Source organism: Diabrotica undecimpunctata, chromosome 5 (assembly GCF_040954645.1).
Source record: "Diabrotica undecimpunctata isolate CICGRU chromosome 5, icDiaUnde3, whole genome shotgun sequence".
NCBI classification, from domain to species: Eukaryota; Metazoa; Arthropoda; class Insecta; order Coleoptera; family Chrysomelidae; genus Diabrotica; species Diabrotica undecimpunctata.
The window spans coordinates 49,705,668-49,726,501 of NC_092807.1; the positions used below are offsets into that span (position 1 = coordinate 49,705,668).

Genomic DNA, 20,834 nt, shown 5'->3' on the forward strand with positions numbered 1-20,834 from the left:
TTGGACACTGTCCTTGCTGATCGTTTGTATCTCATGCTGTCAGAGTTCAGAGATTCAGCTTTAGGTCGCGGCATATTATCGTGCACGTATAGTTTCCGGCACGTAGCGTTTCCACTCCAGCAATCGGACTGCGCGTTCACATTTTCATACATAGAACGTTTCAGTTTCGTTCTGTGAAGATATGATCTCGCTTTTCTCGACAAAAATTATGTGCAATTGCTCTTCTAATTAACGATGCAGAATGAAAAACTGTGTTAAAAAGAAGGTTTGATGAAGATGAAATATATTATGGATATTTTAGAATGAATAGGATTCAGTTTAAATATGTTTTAAATTTAATTACACCTCCAGTTAAAAAACAAAATACTACATTTAACGAAGCCATACATATCAAACCAAAAAGTATTTAAAAAAAAGAGGTATATCTTCCGTACAATAGTCCTAATTGTTTATCACTTCCGTGATTAATTGTCAAAAAGCAATAAAAACACATGCATAAATGACAAAATAGCCTCGAAAATTATTTTTTTAAATACTCTGTATCAAAATCAAACAAATACCTAAATAAACAACGAGGGGAAAACGACGGACACCTAATTCACATTATCCTTACCAACCGGTTACGACTCGTTACGTAGCCGTCGGCATCAGTAAAATATTGTTTTCGGATATACTGAACAGAAACGTTAGGTGTCTTATAAGATACGTTCCGGGCAGTGTGAGTTGTTCATATTTAAAACCATTTAAATTATATTTTTCGGAAACTAAACGCTATGTGCTGGAAACGCAACGTGCATGATAATATGCCACGACCTTTTATTTTCACCATATAAATAGCCAAAAAACGTTCCCCAACGTCAGTGAGAAAAGATAGCTTGGCTTTGTCACTGAGAAATAATCCTGTTCCGTTGTAAGCGGTTGATGTTGTATCGCATCCTGAAAAAGCATGGAGAAACAGCAAACTTTCTGCAATGACTTCGAAATACATAAAACTTTTGTATAATTGGTGCGACTTACACCCTTGAGCAAGACAAACAAGTCAATATTCTGACCCCACAAACTTGAACTTAAGCTTGTACTTACTCTCCCAACATATTAAAAAAATAAAATTGCATCCTCTAAGAAATGCACGCTAAGGTCTAAAAAATGTAACATTTCAATGGACTATAAATATACTCATATAATCAATAATGATTAGAAACATGAGAATGCTGATTGATGCAGTCATTGTCATAGGTGCTCTGGGATATATAAAGTTACAATAATAAGTTATCAGAACATTTCAATGTTTAATTTTTTTAACGACTCAGTTTATTAAAAACGCTATGTAATTGAAATTTAAGATGTACTTTTAAGTAATTCTGTTAAAATTTGTTTTAACATAAAACACATAAAATGTCAATTTAGCCCTAGTCATTTAAATTTTTGCTAGCGTGCCTTTAAATATTATTTGTTTTAATACAATTACTTTTTCTTATACAAAGATTAATGTTATGAAAATAAAAATTTGTTGACTCATGACATTCTCTGCACATATTGACAAAAGTAAAATCAATAACCTTTGTAAATTATTATTATTTTTATATTTTCAAAATTAATACGTGTATATAGGCTGTCAAACATATAACAATTATAGATATTTTTAATTATATATTATTTATCTTCGAATAAAAAATTCTTCTTTTGAATAACCATATTATTGCCAGGTTTAGGACATCTCTGTTTGTCATCTTTTAACTTTTTTCTGATATATTAGCAATGCATTTCTTCTTTAATTTTTCTAATTTCGTTTTGTTATTATTATTCCTTTTGGTATATTAGTTGCATCTTTGGTTGTTTTATGAATATGTCAACATAGATTTTCTCATGATCATTCCTCGTCATCATTCTGGCTTTAGAACCCAATTTAGGTCCTAACCTTCTCTTAATTTTTTTTCAATCTACCTATCCGTCTCTTTCCTATACCAACCACCAATTGACGTATTCTTCATGTCTTCATTAATGTTATTAAGGAATTTTCTTCTGAATCTTCTTCTTCTCCTCTGCTCAATGCAGGAGCCGGATCCATCCGCATTAATGTCCTACCCAGTTCAGATGGGTTGTGCTAATGTCTTTGGCGATATCTAATTTCTGTTTTAGTCTGTAAAGTTAGAAGCTGTATCATCTATTGCTTACGCCATTGTCATTTACTGCTCCGTAAATTCTCCTTAGTACTTCTCCCAAATTATTCTGGGGAGAAGAATTTAGTTTTAGTTTAATCCTCAGTCGTTTGTTATTTCATTATTCCATCTGTTGTAAACAGGTCGTACTTCAACCAGTTGACTTATTGTACACCTTCCATTCAATCATGTTACTCATTCCAGAATTCTGTGCCAGCATATGCAGGTCTAGAGGATGGGTATCATATGTTTTTAAAGTCATTCGGTGGTCTCGAGATGTGAGTGAGAGAAGAGGTGACCTACAAAAAATGGTTCACTATTTCAGATCTTGTAGCTAATCTCTCTAGAATCTGTAGCTAAAGTCTCCATAAAACAGTCCTATTATATGCAGGTATCCCTTAACTGGCGCATATCCAAGTAAGGAGGGCTGTTATGACTCTAAGCTAATTCCTGCTTGATTTTCGCAGTACTTGCACAGCCCTATAAGCAGATTTCCGTCCAATATACATTTTGCCATGTGTTTGGCCAGGTATGTTTTCCCAGTGGGAGTTATGTTGCCTTCGTATCCAAGCTTTTTCCGGTCGCGAACTATGCGTTTTGACACTCCCATGACCGGCTCTGGGTCGAAGTATTTTGTAGCTGATGCTCTTCTGGCAAGTTCATCAGGTGTTTCATTGCCGTGTATTTCCAGGTGATCTGAAGCCCATACCCGCGGGACATTGTTTTGTTCCTCCAGTCTGTCGAGTTCTTCTCGGCATTCCCACACTGCAAGATTGTAAAAATCTCTCCTTAAAATACAGGGGTATATTCTCCTGGTGGAATAAAAATGTTTAAATTTTCACCACTAAATATTTCTGCACCCCACCCTTCTTAATTTTTAGACCTTTCTGTGTACCAGATATAATTCTACAGTCTGGGTCGACTGTTTCCTCTGCCCCACCCCTTTCGTAGGCAATTATCCACTTGGAAAAGTACTTTAAGCCTGTATCTGGATACTATATGGTCAGAAATCACCATCTATTCGGTATCCGTAATTTCGTTTATGATGTTACTATATCCCGATCTAACCGTTACGTTGTTCAGGTTTTCTCATAGTCTATAACATCCAATTCTCTCCTCCCCCTGATAACTATATGTAAAGGAGGAGGTCCACTAGGATCTCCACAGCTTAGTTACCGTATCTTGCTTAGTTTGATGCTGGCACTTTTTTGTTGTACTTTTAGCCACCATACCATTGATGTGTATATAATTGTTGGTTTTACCACCATGTTATAAATAAATGTATGTGTTATATAGTGGCATAAGACATAAGAGATAATTACACCACTCACCTGATCTTTTGGCGAAATTAAACTTTCGACTTACTTCTGTCCTTTGATTTGCAAGGTTTTCATTTCACCAATATATTCCCGTTGAAATTCCTAACTATTTTCGGACAATTGTCTTCAAATGCTTACATGACAACCTCTTGAAATTGTTCGGCCGGCATCCATGTCTAAATCCAGTGTATGTCTTATCGTCCCTTTAAGTGTCTTTAAAGGCGCATTATCTGTTATTCCAAAACAGATAGGTACGTCAATTATTTAAGCAAGATACTTGATCACCTGAGTCTTGCTCACTGTTATATCAATTACTTAATTTCGTTGTGAAGTTACAAAAGTTGGTTTGTTTCCTACGTTTAGTATGTCTAAATCATTTTCCATAACTGCTCTTTCATTGGTGTTTGTACTACCCCAGGTCAGATGGTGCGCATTCGCATCACAGTCGATGATCAATTGCGGTCCATTCTTTTTGTCATCTTTCACTAGCCCTTTCAACCCCTTTGGTGGTGTTTGTTCGGGATCATCACATGAGAGGTATACTAATCCGAGAAATAAATCCATTCCATACTTCCTCTGTGGTCTTCATATTTACCGTCTTTAATTACATACGGAGAAAGATTTATCAATGGCAGTGTTCTGTTATGTCGTTTGACTAATATACAGGTTCTCGGGGATTCGGCAGATCGGCTCTATATAAGCTCTCCAGCAAAGCCCAATGTACTTTTTATTTTGTCCTTATAAATCCAAGGTTCTTGTATTAAAGCTACATCAAACCTTCTCATAGCATCAGTAAACTCTACCGAAGCTACCTTAATATACCGTAGGTTCGCCTAAACGATTCTGATTGGAGCCATTAAGGCCTCTGATGGTTTTGAAGGATATCTTTCCAAGTCTGTAATATGCTTTGAAGTGAGCTGCCCTTAATGCTTTGTAAAAGACATCGCTTTCAACAACCAGTCTTCAGGTGTTGATTTTGTTTCCTTATTACATTTATGTGTGCCCTCTTTCATAAGCCACCTATAGTCCTTACCACCACACTATCTTTGTATACTCATTTGCACAGTTTGCCCACAAAGTCACTGCGCTGAATGATATTTTATAGAGCTACAGAAGTTGACTTCTTATAGGAGTCTCATCTGCTTGAGCGTAATCTAGTTAAGTATTAGGATGGTGTCTGTATGCCACCGCCATCCTATATACTTTTGTGATATTGTTATATAAACTAGTTTTCTCCTTAGAGTTCCTTGTGTAATACCTGGTATTCTGCCGAGGTTTTTTTTACCATCGGGTTTTGCCGGCATCTCCGCATTAGTTTTATGTAGATTTGCTGTGGTCCATGTCCCAGCAGTCATTTTTACCTCTTTCTTCGCCCTCTTCTGTTAAGTCCCAGAGAGGCGTTTTTTGATGACTGGCTTAAAGTCTGTTTCTTTCGGAATACCTTCCGACTCAGTATTTGGGCGAAGACGAATCCGCGACTATAATTGCCTCTCTGATCGTTCCTGTTGTGTTTATGTTTAAAAACTCAGAAAAGTTACTCAAATCTGAGCCCTTTTCTGAGTGATCACTTTTTATTCTTATCCCGCTTGCTCGATTTGTTCTCGAGTTTGGACCAAATACTGTCAGGCAAGGCAGTGCGCTCTTACCACACTAAGGCTACAATCTGAATCCACCAGTACATATAAACAATTAACGTTCTGATAAACTGCGTTAGGCTTTCACGGCCATCGTCTAACTTGTTAAACTGTTTGTTCGGGCTGTTAGGCTGTTGTCTTCTGAAATTAGTTCTCGACGTTTCGCCAATACTAGGGGTTGGCATCTTCTGGAGATGTTACTGCTTCGCTTGTAACCTCAAACTGCGTTGTACCATTGTTGTGTTTGTCTTGTGTGCTTTAGGGTGTTTTCTTGGGATTGGTTGGCTGTGCTGTCCTGTTTTAGGCTTTTGCCTCTTCAGGTTTTTCTTTGTGTTGGGTGTGGCTGGCACTGGATTTGATGTTGTATCTGCTGGTGTGCGGTGTGTTTGTTTGTTGGAGGTTGCTGCTCTCACTAGTCCTGGACAATCGGGGGCGAAAGGTATGTAAGTGAACGGTTCTTTTCAGAATTTTTTTGAATCTAAAACAGAGATTAGTAAATATATGAAATTGAATTATAAATTTATTAATTTATTAAATTAGTGTATGTATATCGCGACGCGTGAGGGCAGCTGTGGACTGGTACCTCAAAAAATAGACAGGTATCGTTGTGCAATGGGATCGGAAAACCACAAAAAACCGATCCCCCCTGTCTATGCCAGTTCGAAGTGAACATTTAGTGTTATAAGCGACGGTAAAAGAGGGGAGTTGCCTCCTGTATGTCAATGTATTCATCAGGGAGCTCGTTGCTGGCGAGTTCCAGCAGAATTGCGGGTAGGAATGGGAGTTTGGGTTTGGGTTTTCTTCTGAATACATTGCCGATGGATGAGCAGGTAGTTTTGGGGATGCTTTGGGCTCTGAGATTTTGGCCCCGGATGGTGCGAATTGTGTAACTCCTGCTCAGAGAGGAAAGCCTCTCATTGATGGGCTGGATGTTCGACAGGCGATGAATATGTGCGGAAGGATAGTCGTAACGTTTTCTGTTTAGTCTCCGTAAGATTCTCCTTTCCAGTGACAGTAGTCTATTATTGAGGTGTTTGGGCATCACAGCACAAATACAAGATTTGTACTCGATGACCGGTCTGATGAATGTTTTGTATGTATGAATAAGTGTACGTGTGTGTGTGTGTGTGACCGAATTTGCCACTAAGAGCATTGAGAAGTCCGAGTCGGCTCCTAACCTTGTTACAGGTTCTGTCCATGTCGTTACTCCAGCGTAATGTTTGTGTAAACAACACGCCGAGATATTCGATCTGGTTTCGGAGTCGGAGTCGTTCTCCCCATAAACTCAAATTATACCTTTCGGTGATGATGGGTGTGATATATTGACTGCGGTATGGATGTCTGAAAAGGATTCATCTGTGTTTTGTTTGGGTTAGGTGTCACTCTCCACCTCTGACACCATCGCTCGACTAGGAGCAGATGATTTTGAGCTAACCTAAGTGTAGCGTCGATGTTTTGTGTTGTTGTGAGAAGTGCTGTATCGTCTGCGTATAGTAGGGTGGTTGTGTTAGTGTGTCGAGGGTTAGGGAAGTCGCTATTGTAGATAGAGTAAAGTATTGGTGCCAACACGGAACCCTGAGGTACTCCCGCTGTGGGAGTGAAGGATGTAGAGAATTGATCACGCTCCTTGACTGTGATCCGCCTCTGAGAAACATATGAATGGATAAGTCTGACGAATGGAAGTGGTAGCCCGATGCTCTCTAGTTTCTTGACCAGTCCCACGTGCCAGATTTGGTCAAAGGCTTTTTGAACATCGAGGAAGACACCTAGTGAAACTTTGCCGTCGTTCAGACTTTGTGTTAAGTGTGTGACGATTTCTGTCAATGCCGTTTTGGTCGAGTACCCTTCTCTAAAGCCGAATTGATAGGGTGGGATGATATTGTGTTCTGTGGTGAAGTCTACGAGTCTTTCTTTAAGGATTCTCTCGAAGACTTTCGCCAGGACGTTAAGAAAGAGATATCGGCCTATAAGAGTTTGGATCGGTACGTGGCTTGCCTTTTTTCAAAAGCATAGTTGTAATTTATATTTCCCACTCGCCTCTCCTCCATTGGTTTCGGTTTGAGGGGGCGTGTCGTCGTTTGTAGTAGCCTTTCTTTTTTCGTGTTTGGCGGGAAGGGTGTTTGTGGATTTTAATATTGGTATCCATGTCTTGTTAATTTTCAGTCCTTCTTCTATTCGAATAAAATTATTTGGGTGCTTATATAGTTCCACCTCTTCCCGATACAACCGTAGGTAGTACTGTGAAGTTTTGTCCAGCATCTGCGTTTCTTCAAATAGTATTCGATGTTCTCCGCTTCCCAAAACGTGTTCGGCAACGGCAGATTTGTCGATATGTCCTAAACGACAATGGCTTTTATGTTCATTTATCCTTGTATTTGTGTGTCTTTTCGTGGTTCCCACATATACCATTCCACATGTGCATGGTATTCGATATACTCCAGCCGTTGCTAATGGGTCGTGTTTGTCTTTCACCGATCTTAAACAGTCCTTGATTTTCTTTGTAGGCTTGAAAATGGTCTTTACGTTGGCTTTCTTAAGTATTCGCCCAATTCTGTCCGTTACCCCCGATATGTAAGGCAAGAACGCTTTGCCTTTACATTCTGTTTCTTCGTTCTTTCTCTGTGTAAACCTGCATAATTTGTTTACACATCTATAACTTTATCTAGTTGTTAAGTGAAATTGATTTTTTTTCAGTGCTTATTTTCATAAATAACTTATGTTTTTTGTCAATATGTTTTTTTTTTCATCTCTTGCATAATTTCAATTCTGTTGCTTACAACACTGTTGCGGCCGGCCCACCATTCAAATAATAAGAAAATTAGCGGAATAATCATTCATGAATAGTTTGTTTGTGTTAATGCCTTGATACTAAGTAGGGTCGGCTTTATTGCCGCTTATTATATCCGAACGATAGTATCTCGGGTGAGAAACAATCCGATTCGAACTCGCCATCCTCGAATTTTGACTCTTAGCAAGTTACGCCCTTACCATATCACCACGTATATTAAAATATTACAAATTTTATCTATTGCTTTTTTTCATTCCAGATATAGTCCATCCGTATGATGACCGAACTTCAAAAATCCTCAATGATTTCAGAAGCAATTCCACTGCAGGAAACCGTACTTAACAATACCTCATACATGTCACTTAACAAAGATAATAATCTCAACAATAACAATTCTAAGAGAGAAAATTTAAGAAAAAAGTCGAATGGTATGGACTGTTTAAACAATAAAAATCATAAGGTTTCTACATTAACCGTATCAAGTATTGATTATGACTGTAATTATATAGAGAATGATCTATCAAACCAATCTACCTTAAGCAAAAATTCGAAAGATTCATTGTTTTATCATGAGCCGTACGAAGTTAGACATAAACAACCCATAATGGGTAAAACTGCTCTATTACGTAGATCACAAGTTGATCCATCTGATTCTTTTATAATTCAAAGCATTATTTTAAACAAATATGAAAATACTTTAAACTACTACGTTAACAGGATGTACAGCAGGAGACAATCAAGAATGAGCAATGTGGAAGATGAAAATAATGACGATACTGTAAACGCTTTTCGGGATTCCCCAGCTGACTTAAGTGCTCTTGACGCAAGTGAATTAAACGATTCATTTGTGAATAAAGAATTTCACTTAAGGCATTGTGCAGATAGTTTTAATGACGACTGTGAAAGAGAAGTGTTAAATATGTCAACTTGTAGTACAGAAATAATAGATGTAATGTCAACTTGTTCCGAGTATGATCCAAAGAGATTTCTGGTTAATGCATTGGGAGAATTGAACAATGAAAACTGCAATGTAAGTTCTACAACAATAATTTTATGTAACAATAAAACACTGAAAACTTTTGTTTTTAAAACTTTCACAAAATTATTATAATTTATTATCACTACAGCTGTTTCGGCAGGGTGCTTTTCTCAAGTGATCTATTTTTGTCGCATTGTCACGATGGTCTTTCTTTGTGGTTGGATGTTTTCTCGTTTTGTGATTTCTTGTCCTGTTTTAGAGTTTTCACCTCTTCAGGACGTGTTTTGTTTTTTCTTTGGTTGATTGACTTTTTTCGCTGTGTGGGTTCCACTGGTGAATGGCTTCGTGGGCGTGTCGGCGGAGGAGGATCCTGGACAATCAGAGGTGAAAGGGTTGTTGAGCTAAAACGGTCCTTTTCAGAATTTTTTAGTAAAAAATATGTTTATGAATTGAGTGAATTTATATGTATACAATTTAATTAATTATTGAATGTATATTGTGACTCGCGTGAGGGCAGCTGTGGCTGTATTCTCTGCAATAGACAGGTATCATTGTGCAATGGGTTCGGGAAACCACAGAAAACCGATCCCTCCCCGTCTTGGCAAGCTCGAAGTGAGCATTTATTGATTGATACGACGGTAAAAGAGAGGAGTTGCCTCTAGGATGTCAATATATTCATCAGAGAGTTCGTTGCTGACAAGGGCCAGTAATTTTGTGGGTGGGAAAGAGAGTTTGGGTTTAGGTTGTCTTTTGAATACATTGCTGATGGATGAGCAGGTAGTTTTCAAGATATTTTGGGCTCTGAAGTTTTGGCCAAGGATGGTTTTGATTGTGTAACTCCTGCTCAGAGAGAAGAGCCTTTCATCGATGGGCTGGATATTCGACAGTTGATGAATAAGGGCGGAGGGGTAGTCGCGTCGTTTGTTGTTTACTCTACGCAGGATTCTCCATTCCAATCCCAGCAGTCTTTGTGTGAGGTAACGGTGGATCGAAATATAGAGGTTGGATCTATACTCGATCACCGGCCTGATGAATGTTTTGTAAATATGTATAAATATGCGTGGGTGTGTCCTTCCGAACTTACCACAATCATCATTGAGTAGACCGACTCTGCTCCTAGCGTTGTTACAGGCTATGTCCAGATCGGGCCTCCAGTTTAGTGTTTGTGTAAACACCACACCGGTGTACTCAATCCGGTCGCGGAGTTGGAGTCGGTCGCCCCAGAGTCTAAGGTTGTTTCTTTCAGCTATGTTAAGTGAGGTGAATCTGCTGCGACTGGGGTGTCTAAAGAGAATCATTTGAGTTTTATTTGGGTTAGGTGTTACTCTTCATCTCCTGCACCTCCTGTCGACCAAGTCAAGGTGATTTTGAGCAAACCTAAGTACTGAGTTTACGTCTCGTGATGTTGTTACGAGAGCGGTATCGTCTGCGTAGAGCAAAGTGAGTGTGTTAGTGTATCGTGAGTTAGGGAAGTCACTGTTGTATATAGTGTATAATATGAGTGCCAACACTGAACCTTGTGGAACTTTTGCTGTAGGAGTAAATGAGTCGGAGAAATGACCTCGCACTTTCACCGTGATTTGACGTTGAGAGAAATATGAGTGGATAAGTCTAACGAAAGAGAAGGGAAGAAAAGAGAAGTTCTGAACATCGGGAAAAATGTAAAGGTTTTGGTGAGATCGGCGTCGGTATAGAGCTTGTCTACACCTTTAACGACCACCATGTGGGAGTGGCAGGACGGGTGGGATTTCTGGGAGTGGGTTTGTGTTTCGGTGAGATCTGTATTTTAGGATCACCTGATGTCTCACGGAGCTTCCTCTGTAACTCAACGTGATTGATCGGGTGGGTGGTGGTGAGGTGCGCTATCTGTGTAGGCAGTACTTTCAATGAGGAAATCTGGTTTAATAGGAGTTCTCTTATGTTATTCACCCTGAAGAAGTCACGTTGTGTGGACTTCTCCAGAGGGATGTGGGTAATGGTGTAGTCGAAGGTTTTGGATTGTGTGGGTGGGTTTGCTGAGGTAGAGGGGATAGGGGAGGAGGGGGAAGGCTGTGGTCTTGGGGTATGTATGGCAGTTGCATACGATAACGTGTGCTAGGTGGTGGGTTAGTATATACTGTCGGTATAGGTTGTATTTGGGTGGTTTGAGTGGTTGATGTAGGTTGTAGGGTAGATGCTAAGGTGGTGGTGGAGGGTAAAGTAGGGAGAGGGGAGATAGATGCACGGGACAGCTGCAAAGTAGCGATCAACTGGTCAATGGTCTACTGGAAGAGTATGGATGAGATCGGAAACAAAGGAATCGGTGTAGGTATTCATAATAGGTGTGGTAGTATTTTCAGGGATGTGTAGGGTGGGTATAGGTGACGTATTGTCAGTGTGGGTAATATTGGGAGGTAGTGTGTGAACATTGTGGGGTAGAGTAGGTGAAGTGTTGCCTGTGTGTATTGTGCGTGGGTAGGGGTGGAAAGCCTGTGGTGTCTTGAGTGGTGGTGGTGTTTGGTGTAATGGTGTGCGGGGGATCAGGTGGTTCAGAGCGGGTCGAGCGGGGCATAATTGTCGCCTAATGGAAAGAGTTAAGAAGACACCGGTTTACTTCTACCTTGTGCAATGTACAAGTTGGCGGGTTGCCGGACTATACTCAACTATTGGTTGTGCTAGCTGTCCCACGTACTGTACTCTTAACGCAGTGTACAGCCTACGGGTAGGGTGTAAAGAGTACTTTTCTCAGATAAAATTTAAATATCAGACGGGACCAGTCGGTTTAGCCTGGTTACACTGTTACCGTCAGAGACGCCAGAAAAAGTATAAAGCACTAACCTGCCAAATATCGCAAGCTCTCCTGTCTTCTGGTGTGATGCACGTGGCGACTCACAGATTTCGATTACTGCTTACACTCAGCAGCCTATTGCTGGTAGCACGCGTCGATCTCACCGTATTTCTTCACTTGTTTGTTTTGCTTCTGCGCCTTTCTTGAGCAGCGTAGACGTTCCAAGCGGTCAGAACTGAGATTAGCCTATGGCTACCGTCTGACCCTGCGCTGTAGGGTACGCCTTCTTCCACCTAAAAACGAAACAACACTACGCGCTGCTAACTTCGAACTATACTGTACTCTACTGTACATACGGGTCAAATCTATTTTTTTATGCGTTCACACTTTATAATCTTCAACTGAATAAGATGAGGGGGGAGAACTCTTTGACTTTGATCATTCAGAATTATGTCTGTATTTTTAAATTTGTTAGTTTCCATAGATTCTAATAAAGATAGCTTACGGCCTTTATTTTGAATGTGAAGAATTTAAAATTGGTCATTAAAAGAATGATTATGGTCTATAAGGCAGTGTTCGTAAGTAGAATCTGTTTTTCTATTATTAAAAGCCCTTTTGTGTTCCGCAATCCGTTTTTTATAAGTTCTTCCAGTTTGACCGATGTAAGTTTTTGGACAGTCGCCACATATTAGTTTGTATACACCACTGCGTAAGTGCTTTTTCCTTTCACGCTTGTTGTTCTTAATATATTTATCTAAATTATTGTTTGTTCTGAAAGTTGGTGTTATTCCTTTCTTTTTTATGTGTTTGGCTGTTTTTGTTGAAATCTTGCCTGTATATGTAATCGAGCAGATGGAACTGTTTTTTCTTTGGTGGTGGAAATACTAATTGCAGGGCTTTATTATGTAATTTTTGATTAAAATATTTACTGTTTGTTCGTTGTACCTATTGTTTACTACTATTTGCTTAATAATATTCAATTATATCTCGAAGTCGTTTGCTGATATGGAAATTTCTATTAATCTATATAACATGCTATGGTAGATGATGAATTGTGTATAGTCGTGTCAGTATGGGTAGGTTTTTGCAATACAGAGAACTAACGTTTGTTTTTAAGTCTGATAATTTTTAAATCTACAAAATTTATGGATTATGTTCGTATTGTAAATTCAATACGACTATGGAGTCAATTAATATACGATAAGAATTGGTCAAGTTGCCTATTAGTTCCTGTAAAACATACCAGTATATCGTCTACATATCTCCATTAATTTAAAAACTGTTTGAATACCGGATGTTTTGAAATCTTTATTTCTTCTTCTTCTTGTAGTTCCTTCTCCTACCGGAGGTTGGCTATCATCACAGCTATCCGTACGTTATTGGCGGCTGCTCTGAAAAGATCTACTGAGCTGTAACTATACCACTCTCTTAGGTTTCTTAGCCAGGAAATTCTTCGTCTTCCTATGGATCTTTTACCCTTGATTTTACCTTGCATTATGAGCCTTAACATCTCACATTTCGCACATCTGGTAATGTGGCCTAAATATTCCAGCTTTCTTGTTTTGATGTGCTTTATGACCTCGCAATCCTTTTATAGCCTTCTTAACACTTCTGCATTTGTAACTCGTTTGGTCCATGGTATTTTCAAAATCCTTCTATAGCACCACATCTCAAATGATTCCAACTTCTTTATATTATCCACTTTTAGTGTCCAGCTTTCCATTCCATACAACAAAGTCGAGAACACGTAGCATCTTAAGGCTCTTATCCTCAGCTCCAGAGGAAGGTCTCGATTAACAAACATTGCTTTCATTTTTATAAATGCTTGTCTTTCAATTCAATGCGTGTCCTTATTTCTCTGCCTTGGTCATTGTTTTCATTTACCCAGGTTCCCAGATATTTGTAGTTATTCACTCTTTCCTGTTATTGTTGTTACTTGTTTCCCTCGATATCTAGCCTTCCTACTGTATGTTGCTTAGAAATATTCATGCATTTGGTTTTCTTAACGTTTATTTGTAGTCCATATTTTATACTGACTTGATGTAATCTATTTACTAAGCGTTGCAGTGATTCTAGACTGTCTGCAAAAACAGCGATGTCCTCTGCGATTGTTCTTGTTCCCCTGATATTGCTTCCTTAACAATATCTTCGCTGTACAGATTGAATCACAGTGGGGACAGCACGCAACCATGTCTAACACCCTCTTTTGATTTCTATAGTTTCTGTATCGACATTTTCGTTTCTAACCTTTGCTTTTTGATTCCAGTACAGATTGACAATAACCCGTAGATATATCTCGACTATCCACATTCTTTTCTTTTAACAGTTTTACGAGTTTCTGATGTCGTACTCTATCATGGAGATCCTGGTTCATATCTAGTCGTCTTTGCGCGAGAACGTTAAAAGCGAACAGAGCCTCTCTCGTTCCTAGTCCTCCTCTAAATCCAAATTGGGTGTCATCTATTCTTCTATTTTTTTTTTGTATAGTCTTCCATTTGTTATTTTGAGAAATATCGTAAGTGTGTGGCTTATTAAGGAAATTGTTCTGTACTGGAAGCATTCTGTCGCATATACGGACTGTGGTAGTGTCCACAAACGTGAAAAGTAACCAATCTTCGGGTATTACTCCTGTTGTATATACTTTGTTGAACAGATCTAAAAGTATATGCAGTGTTTCTTCGTCAATGCATTTAATTAGCTCAGTGGGTATCTGATCTGCGCCTACTGATTTTGCCGTCTTTGCATTTCTAATTACCTGTTCTAATTCGCACATTATTTCTAGATGATCCATAATAAGTCCTGCACTGTTATTTGTATATATTTAATAATTAAATTTAAAGGAGTCCTGGTTTATGCAAATTTTAAGAAGACGTAAAATTTCAGATGTAATGATTGAATTTGGTTTTGATTGGAAAAGGTTTTTTACTACAACAAAAGTTTCTATAGAAGGTACACTACGAAAAATGTTCTTTACGCCAAATGAAATTAATCTGGAGTTATTGGTTAACTGAAAATGTTGTATTTTATTAACTAGTTCTATTGTATTTTTTACGGTAAATTTAGGTGGAAATTTAGTGTTCTAAAATAATCTCTAACAGTTTTTTTTTGAAAGTTTATATGACGGAGCTGTATAAAAAGAAACTACAGGTGTTATTAGGTGATCCGGTTTATGTAGTTTAATAAAAGTGTATAATTTAGGAGGTTTTTGTAGTTTTCATCAAGTAACGATCGAATGCATCACTTAACACTACCTAATTTTAGTTTAGTATGACTGGTTATATTTGTATTTTGAGCCTAATATTAAAAAATTAATAATAATTTGTTATTGAAAATAAAAACAAAAAAACTGGTCAAAACATTTTATTATTCCGCTTTAGACATACACTCAATAGTTTTCCAATACATTAACGGCTTTCTCTGCCGACGAAAAGCGTTGTTCGCGCAATTTATTCTTTACGTTTGGGAGCTAAAATATGTTATTTGAAGCCAGATCAGGACTGTTTAGCGGAAGACTCAGGCAGGAATTAGATTTTTTAAATATTTGGTTATTAGACTATATATGTGTCAAATGGTATTGTTTTCATAAAGAATGTTCTTAGCTTTATTTCACCAAATGATATTTGTTTCCTTTATTTCACCGACGACTTCTGGCAAACAAATGGTTGTAATAATAGTCATAATTAACCTAATCCTATGTTCTTCTAAAGGCTCTGTTGCCACATGTTTGTTAGAATAGTATGCCACAAGTTTTTTGAAGTACCTTATCCACATCATTTTTTACGTCGTTCGCACTAATCGGAACATCTTTTTAAGATGTAGGATTATGTGGGACCTAATGAAACAAACATTTCAAGAAATATTTTATACAACAACTATGTTTTACATATCTATTTTATGTAACGTCTTAAGTTCTTTCAATATTCCATTTTCAAAAATTCACTTTTTTCTTCTATGTAAGTAAGTCTTTTCTCTTCTAAGATCTTTACAATAGTGTTGCTTTTCCCTAGTTCTTCATTGTTGCATAAGTTTATATGCATCATTTTTTCTTCGGGTGTAACGTGTCCAAAAGCTCATTGTTATATCTTGTCCAATTTTCGTTTATTTTATTAAATTTTATAAAAACACTGCATGACTTTAATTTTTGTAAAAATGTCTCGAGAAATTATTTTAGACCACTAATACTTCCTAATAAAAGAACCGTTAAAGATGTTTAGCTACCTTCGATGAACCGTTTTAAAAAGTTTTTAAGAATTATTTTTTAAATATGGGTACCTTTGTCTATTAAAATATTTTCTATAAAAAGACATACCAATCCAATTTTATTTCATTTTCCACTGTGCATCAAGATGTAAGCTTTTGTTTCTTTATAGTTGTCTCTTTTGCTTTTTCGCATACCTGATTTGTATTTTCTCCATTCAATTAGTGGCCGAGGTTGTACCAAGTTAGTCACAGGTTGTTTCATTGGGAATCCAAATTTATCCTTTTGGGAAATCCAAATTTTCCCTTATTGGGAATCCCAGTTCCCCCGCATCTAAGTATGGAGATTAATCTTTTTCCATCATAACCACTGGTTTACGTACACTTCTGCTGTTCTCATACTGCCACGATATCATTTTATTTCCCCTAGCAAAAATCCACGTTTCGTCTAAAAATACAACTTCTCGTGGATGTGTACTATTTCTGTTTTTCATATATTTACGTAAGAAACACGCTCGTTATGCTGCGATATGAGTTCTTTCAATTAAATCTCTTTGTTCGTATGATTTTTACAGGTTCAGTGGCATTTTAATCTCTGACCACTGCAGTATATAATACACTAAACAGTTGTACTATCATACATAAGTCATATATTTTGACATGTCATTTTTCAACAAAGTCAAGAAAACCTCTAATTTTCCAAATTTTTTTAAATCGTATTTAAGCACAAATTAATTTATTGTAATGTATATACTATCATAATACACAATAAATGCTTTTAAGAAATATTGAATTATTTTTATGCAGTGTGGAAACCACAAACAATTCGAGAGTTACAATATTTCTGTCATGTGATGAAACATCCAGAAAAAGGTATAAGCTTCTACACCTCATAATTCAGGGCTAGATCGCCGGAAGAAGCGGGCCAGGACGAAGAAGAACATCCTGGCTCCGAAATATCCGAGAGTGGTATCAAGAGACATCCGCTAATCTGTTTTGAGTTGCCGCACCCAAAGTTATTAATGCCAATATGATCGCCAACGTTCGATAATCGGGCAGGGTTCTGAAAGAAGAAACCACTTATGGAATAAAACTATTTATTAATTTATTTGTTTATATACTAATTATAGAAAACGCTGAGATCCGTCGACTTTTATATAAATGTGGGCTTTTTAAACATAAATTTAAATCCAAAGTCTGATACATGCAAGCTTAGCGTAGTCCATAAGCTTTATTTTTAATGGAACACCTTGTATATTTTTATAAAAAGCTGCTTAACAACCTGATCTCAACAAACTGTATCATGTAGGTTCTATTATAAATAATACAGAGTAAAATTTTGAAATTATAAAGTGTGGAAATCTATGAAAATTATGAAAAACGCTGGGACACGTGAACTTTTAAACTCAAACGTGGGCATTTTATTAAACATAAATTTCAGTAATAGATATTTCACGCAAGTCTAGCATAGTCCATCATCTTTATTTTTAATAAAACACCTAGTATATTTTTATGTTTTTAGAAGCTACTTAACAACCTTATCTCAAAAAGTATATCATGTATGTAGGGTCTATTATGAATAATTCAAGATGGAATTTTGAAACTATGTATAATTTTCGTTAAGGCATTAAATACATAAACTTTTGAAATTATTAATTTATCACACTTTAAATAATGCTATTTTAAATTAGCTAAATACATATTTCAATTTTCTACTATCTACTATTTCTACTATCAATATTTAAGGACACAAACGATTTTATTCCGTAAGTGGTTTCCACACTTAGTTTTTACGTTTTTATTCTACTGACCCTAGTATTTATCATAGGATTATTTAGAATTATTTTATAATTTTAGGCTACCGTAAATACACAACACTGTGACGAAAGTGTTGGAACATCGCATATTTCATCTTTACTCTCCACAAATGATTCTATGAAACGAAAACTAAAACGAAAAAAGTCGCATGATGTATTGTCAGAAGATTGCAGTGAAAACGGAAGTACAGATTCCATAATTGAGCAGTATAAACAAGAGTTATTCCAACAGCACTCTACCATATTCCAAATAACCAAAGCCCTCAAATATTGTAAAGCATCAAAACAATTTATTGTTGGAAAGGAGAGGATTGAAGCAGAAAAGATTCTTCTAGTTGCTAGTAAGTATAAATTTACATCAAGTAAAAAACTGAATATCCCTTCTCTCTAATCCAAAAGGATTACAAATGGATAAATTTTAAATTATATTTTTAATTAAATATACCATTATATATTAGAAGTTATTACTTCTATGTAAGTTTTTTAAAGTACGGTATACAGCCAACCACTGGCATTGCCCATAAGGCATCAGGAACAAACCCGTCGTCACCACTGTTGTAAATGCAAAACAATTATCGTTGCACGTCATTACCAACATTTAATCGAGTGACATATGAATGAACATTTGGCATTAAAGGTTACATCCAAGTGACATTTATTCCATTTATGTAACATTTGACGTTAACATTTAATCGAGATTTGACATTTGTATTTATGTGATATTTGACACAGTAAGTGACATAAATGCGATATTTAATTGACATTTGACATAAAAGGTGATAAATTGACATTTATATGTTATTCATCTGACATGTGACATTTGACGTAAAAAGTGATATTTATATGACATTAAATATCTGACAAAACGAGACATGCTTCTTTAGTTTATTGGCCTACAGATACTCGAAAAGATACACTTATGTGACATTTAATTAAAGTTTGACATTTGACATAAAACGTGAAATTTTGACATTTATGTTTAATATGTCCAATCTTTTTGTAGTTAAGATATTTCATTCCTTTGACTTTATCAGGGTAATCTTTCGATTTGTGCCCCGGCGTATTTTTTATACGTCTCCGTTTTAAACGATTTATGTGCCGTCTGCCCTTTAATTATATCGCACAATTTAATTTTCTCTTTAAACTTATTAAGGTTTTTTGCACCATAAAGTATAACTTTATTAAGTAGTAGGGTCGTCATAATTGTAGTCACATTTACTTTAAAATTATATCCAAATTTACTACAATATAACAAAAATACAGTAATTGATCACAATAAATGAACAAATTATATAAAATTAATGGGAAAAACCCCGTAGTTGGCTGTATACCATCGTTAAAAAAAAAACACAGAAGTTAAAACACTTTACACTTGTATTGTGGTATAAAAACATATAGTTAAAACTTTATAAAAAGTGTCGTCAAAAGTTTATATACTGGCATAACGTTTTCGATCTATGATCAAATGATCCATTGTCATCGACCTAGAGTCACAACTTAAACCAAATGTAACATTCGGAATGATGTAAACCCATATAGGAGGTCACACATTTAACTTTATTGTTAGCTACAATTACATAAGGCACTGAGGATGATCTGTTCAGATCGAGAACGTTATGCCAGTATATAAATTTTTGACGACACTTTTTATAAAGTTTTAACTATATGTTTTTATACCACAATACAAGTGTGAAGTGTTTTAACTTCTGTGTTTTTTTTGAACAAATTATACTTTTGGATCAATTATTACAAAAATACAACAATTGTTACATTAAAACAACAAAGCTAATTATTAAGGAGTTTTAAGCAAAACTCACCTCAATAAGTCGATTTTCTTTTGGCCGAAAATTGCACTGAACTTTACTGTATTTTGCGGCACTTTACAACGTTTGCGTCTTCCTTAGATCGCGCTTGAGCCCTCAAAATTGCAGGATTCTTTGAAGACACGTAATATAAAAGTCCGTGTGATGTTAAAAAGTTTTTTATATTAGCACAGACACAATTAAATGCTAGTTGCGTATACATACTGTAGATTACCAAATTACTAGAATATGTAGATTTGTATATAATTTGGATTCCTGGATATAAACCGCCAACAAGAAAAACTTTGTCAGGTTCATTACTTCAGAAATGTTATATCAAAACTGAGCAAATTATTAGATCACAAGTTGTTAAAGAAGTAGAAAATATCTGTATTACTAATGACCTCTGGATATCTGGAGTAACTGAGAGTTACATCGCATTAACAGGACAATATTTAACCGAAAATTTAGAATTTAAAACGGTTTTATTAGGCTCCTGCCATTTTTCTGGAAATCATAATTCAGAAAACATCGCTTTTGAAATTAGTGAAATTATTAATCGGTGGGGTCTAAAACGAAAAGTAAATTTTGCAGTAACTGATAATGCCTCAAATATGGTCAAAGCTATTAAAGATGTTTTGGAATGAAAACATTTAAATTGTTTTGCTCATACGTTAAATTTATTGGTGGAGGACGCACTTAAATGCTGTCGTGTACAAATAGATAAAATAAAAAGTCTTTTTTTTCGACAATTCGGCAAAAAACACATTTTAAAAAAAGTACCTTTATCTTCAGAAAGTCTTTTAAAGTATCAATTACAACATAACAAAGTTCCCAAACAACCAATCCAAGACGTGGAAACTAGATAGAACTTCACCTATTACATGTTAAAAAGAATGACCGACTTAGAAGAGGCAATCCGTTCCACATTGGTATTAGTTAATACAGACTTAGACTTAGACCAAATCTAAATAATGAAGACTGGATTATTTGTTCTCAACTTTCCCAAATTTTACGGCCTTTTAAAGAAATAACAAGTACAATGAGTGGCCAAAAATACTTGAAGGGTAGTTCAGTGATTGTTATGGTACGCTGCCTGCAAGAATCTTGCAATAAAATTTTAGCAAACGGTAACCTTACATCCATAGTATCCGACGTCGTACAATTACTAATATCGGGTTTAGCAAAAAGATTTAGAGGGATAGAACAGAGTCGCACATTGTCATTATGTACATTTATGGATTCACGATTTAAAGTGCAGAGATTTTCTGATAAAAATGAAGGTAAAAAAACAAAAGAAAGAGTTAAGAAGCTGGTTACTTCTATAATTAAAGAACAGGAAGATTGTACTATTGAAAATCAACCAGTACAA

General features: G+C 36.3%; 1 protein-coding gene across 3 annotated transcripts in view; it reads left to right on the top strand.

Moving 5' to 3' along the window:
• Window positions 1-20,834, top strand: part of LOC140441299 (anillin-like) — a 43,462-nt gene that overhangs the window by 11,408 nt on the left and 11,220 nt on the right. For all 3 annotated transcript variants that reach the window (XM_072531927.1, XM_072531928.1, XM_072531929.1), the window contains exons 2-3: window positions 8,160-8,930; window positions 17,701-18,001. In XM_072531927.1, the coding sequence (XP_072388028.1) occupies window positions 8,175-8,930; window positions 17,701-18,001 (1,057 nt within the window). In that variant the 5' untranslated portion in view covers window positions 8,160-8,174. The remainder of the gene's footprint in view (window positions 1-8,159; window positions 8,931-17,700; window positions 18,002-20,834) is intronic.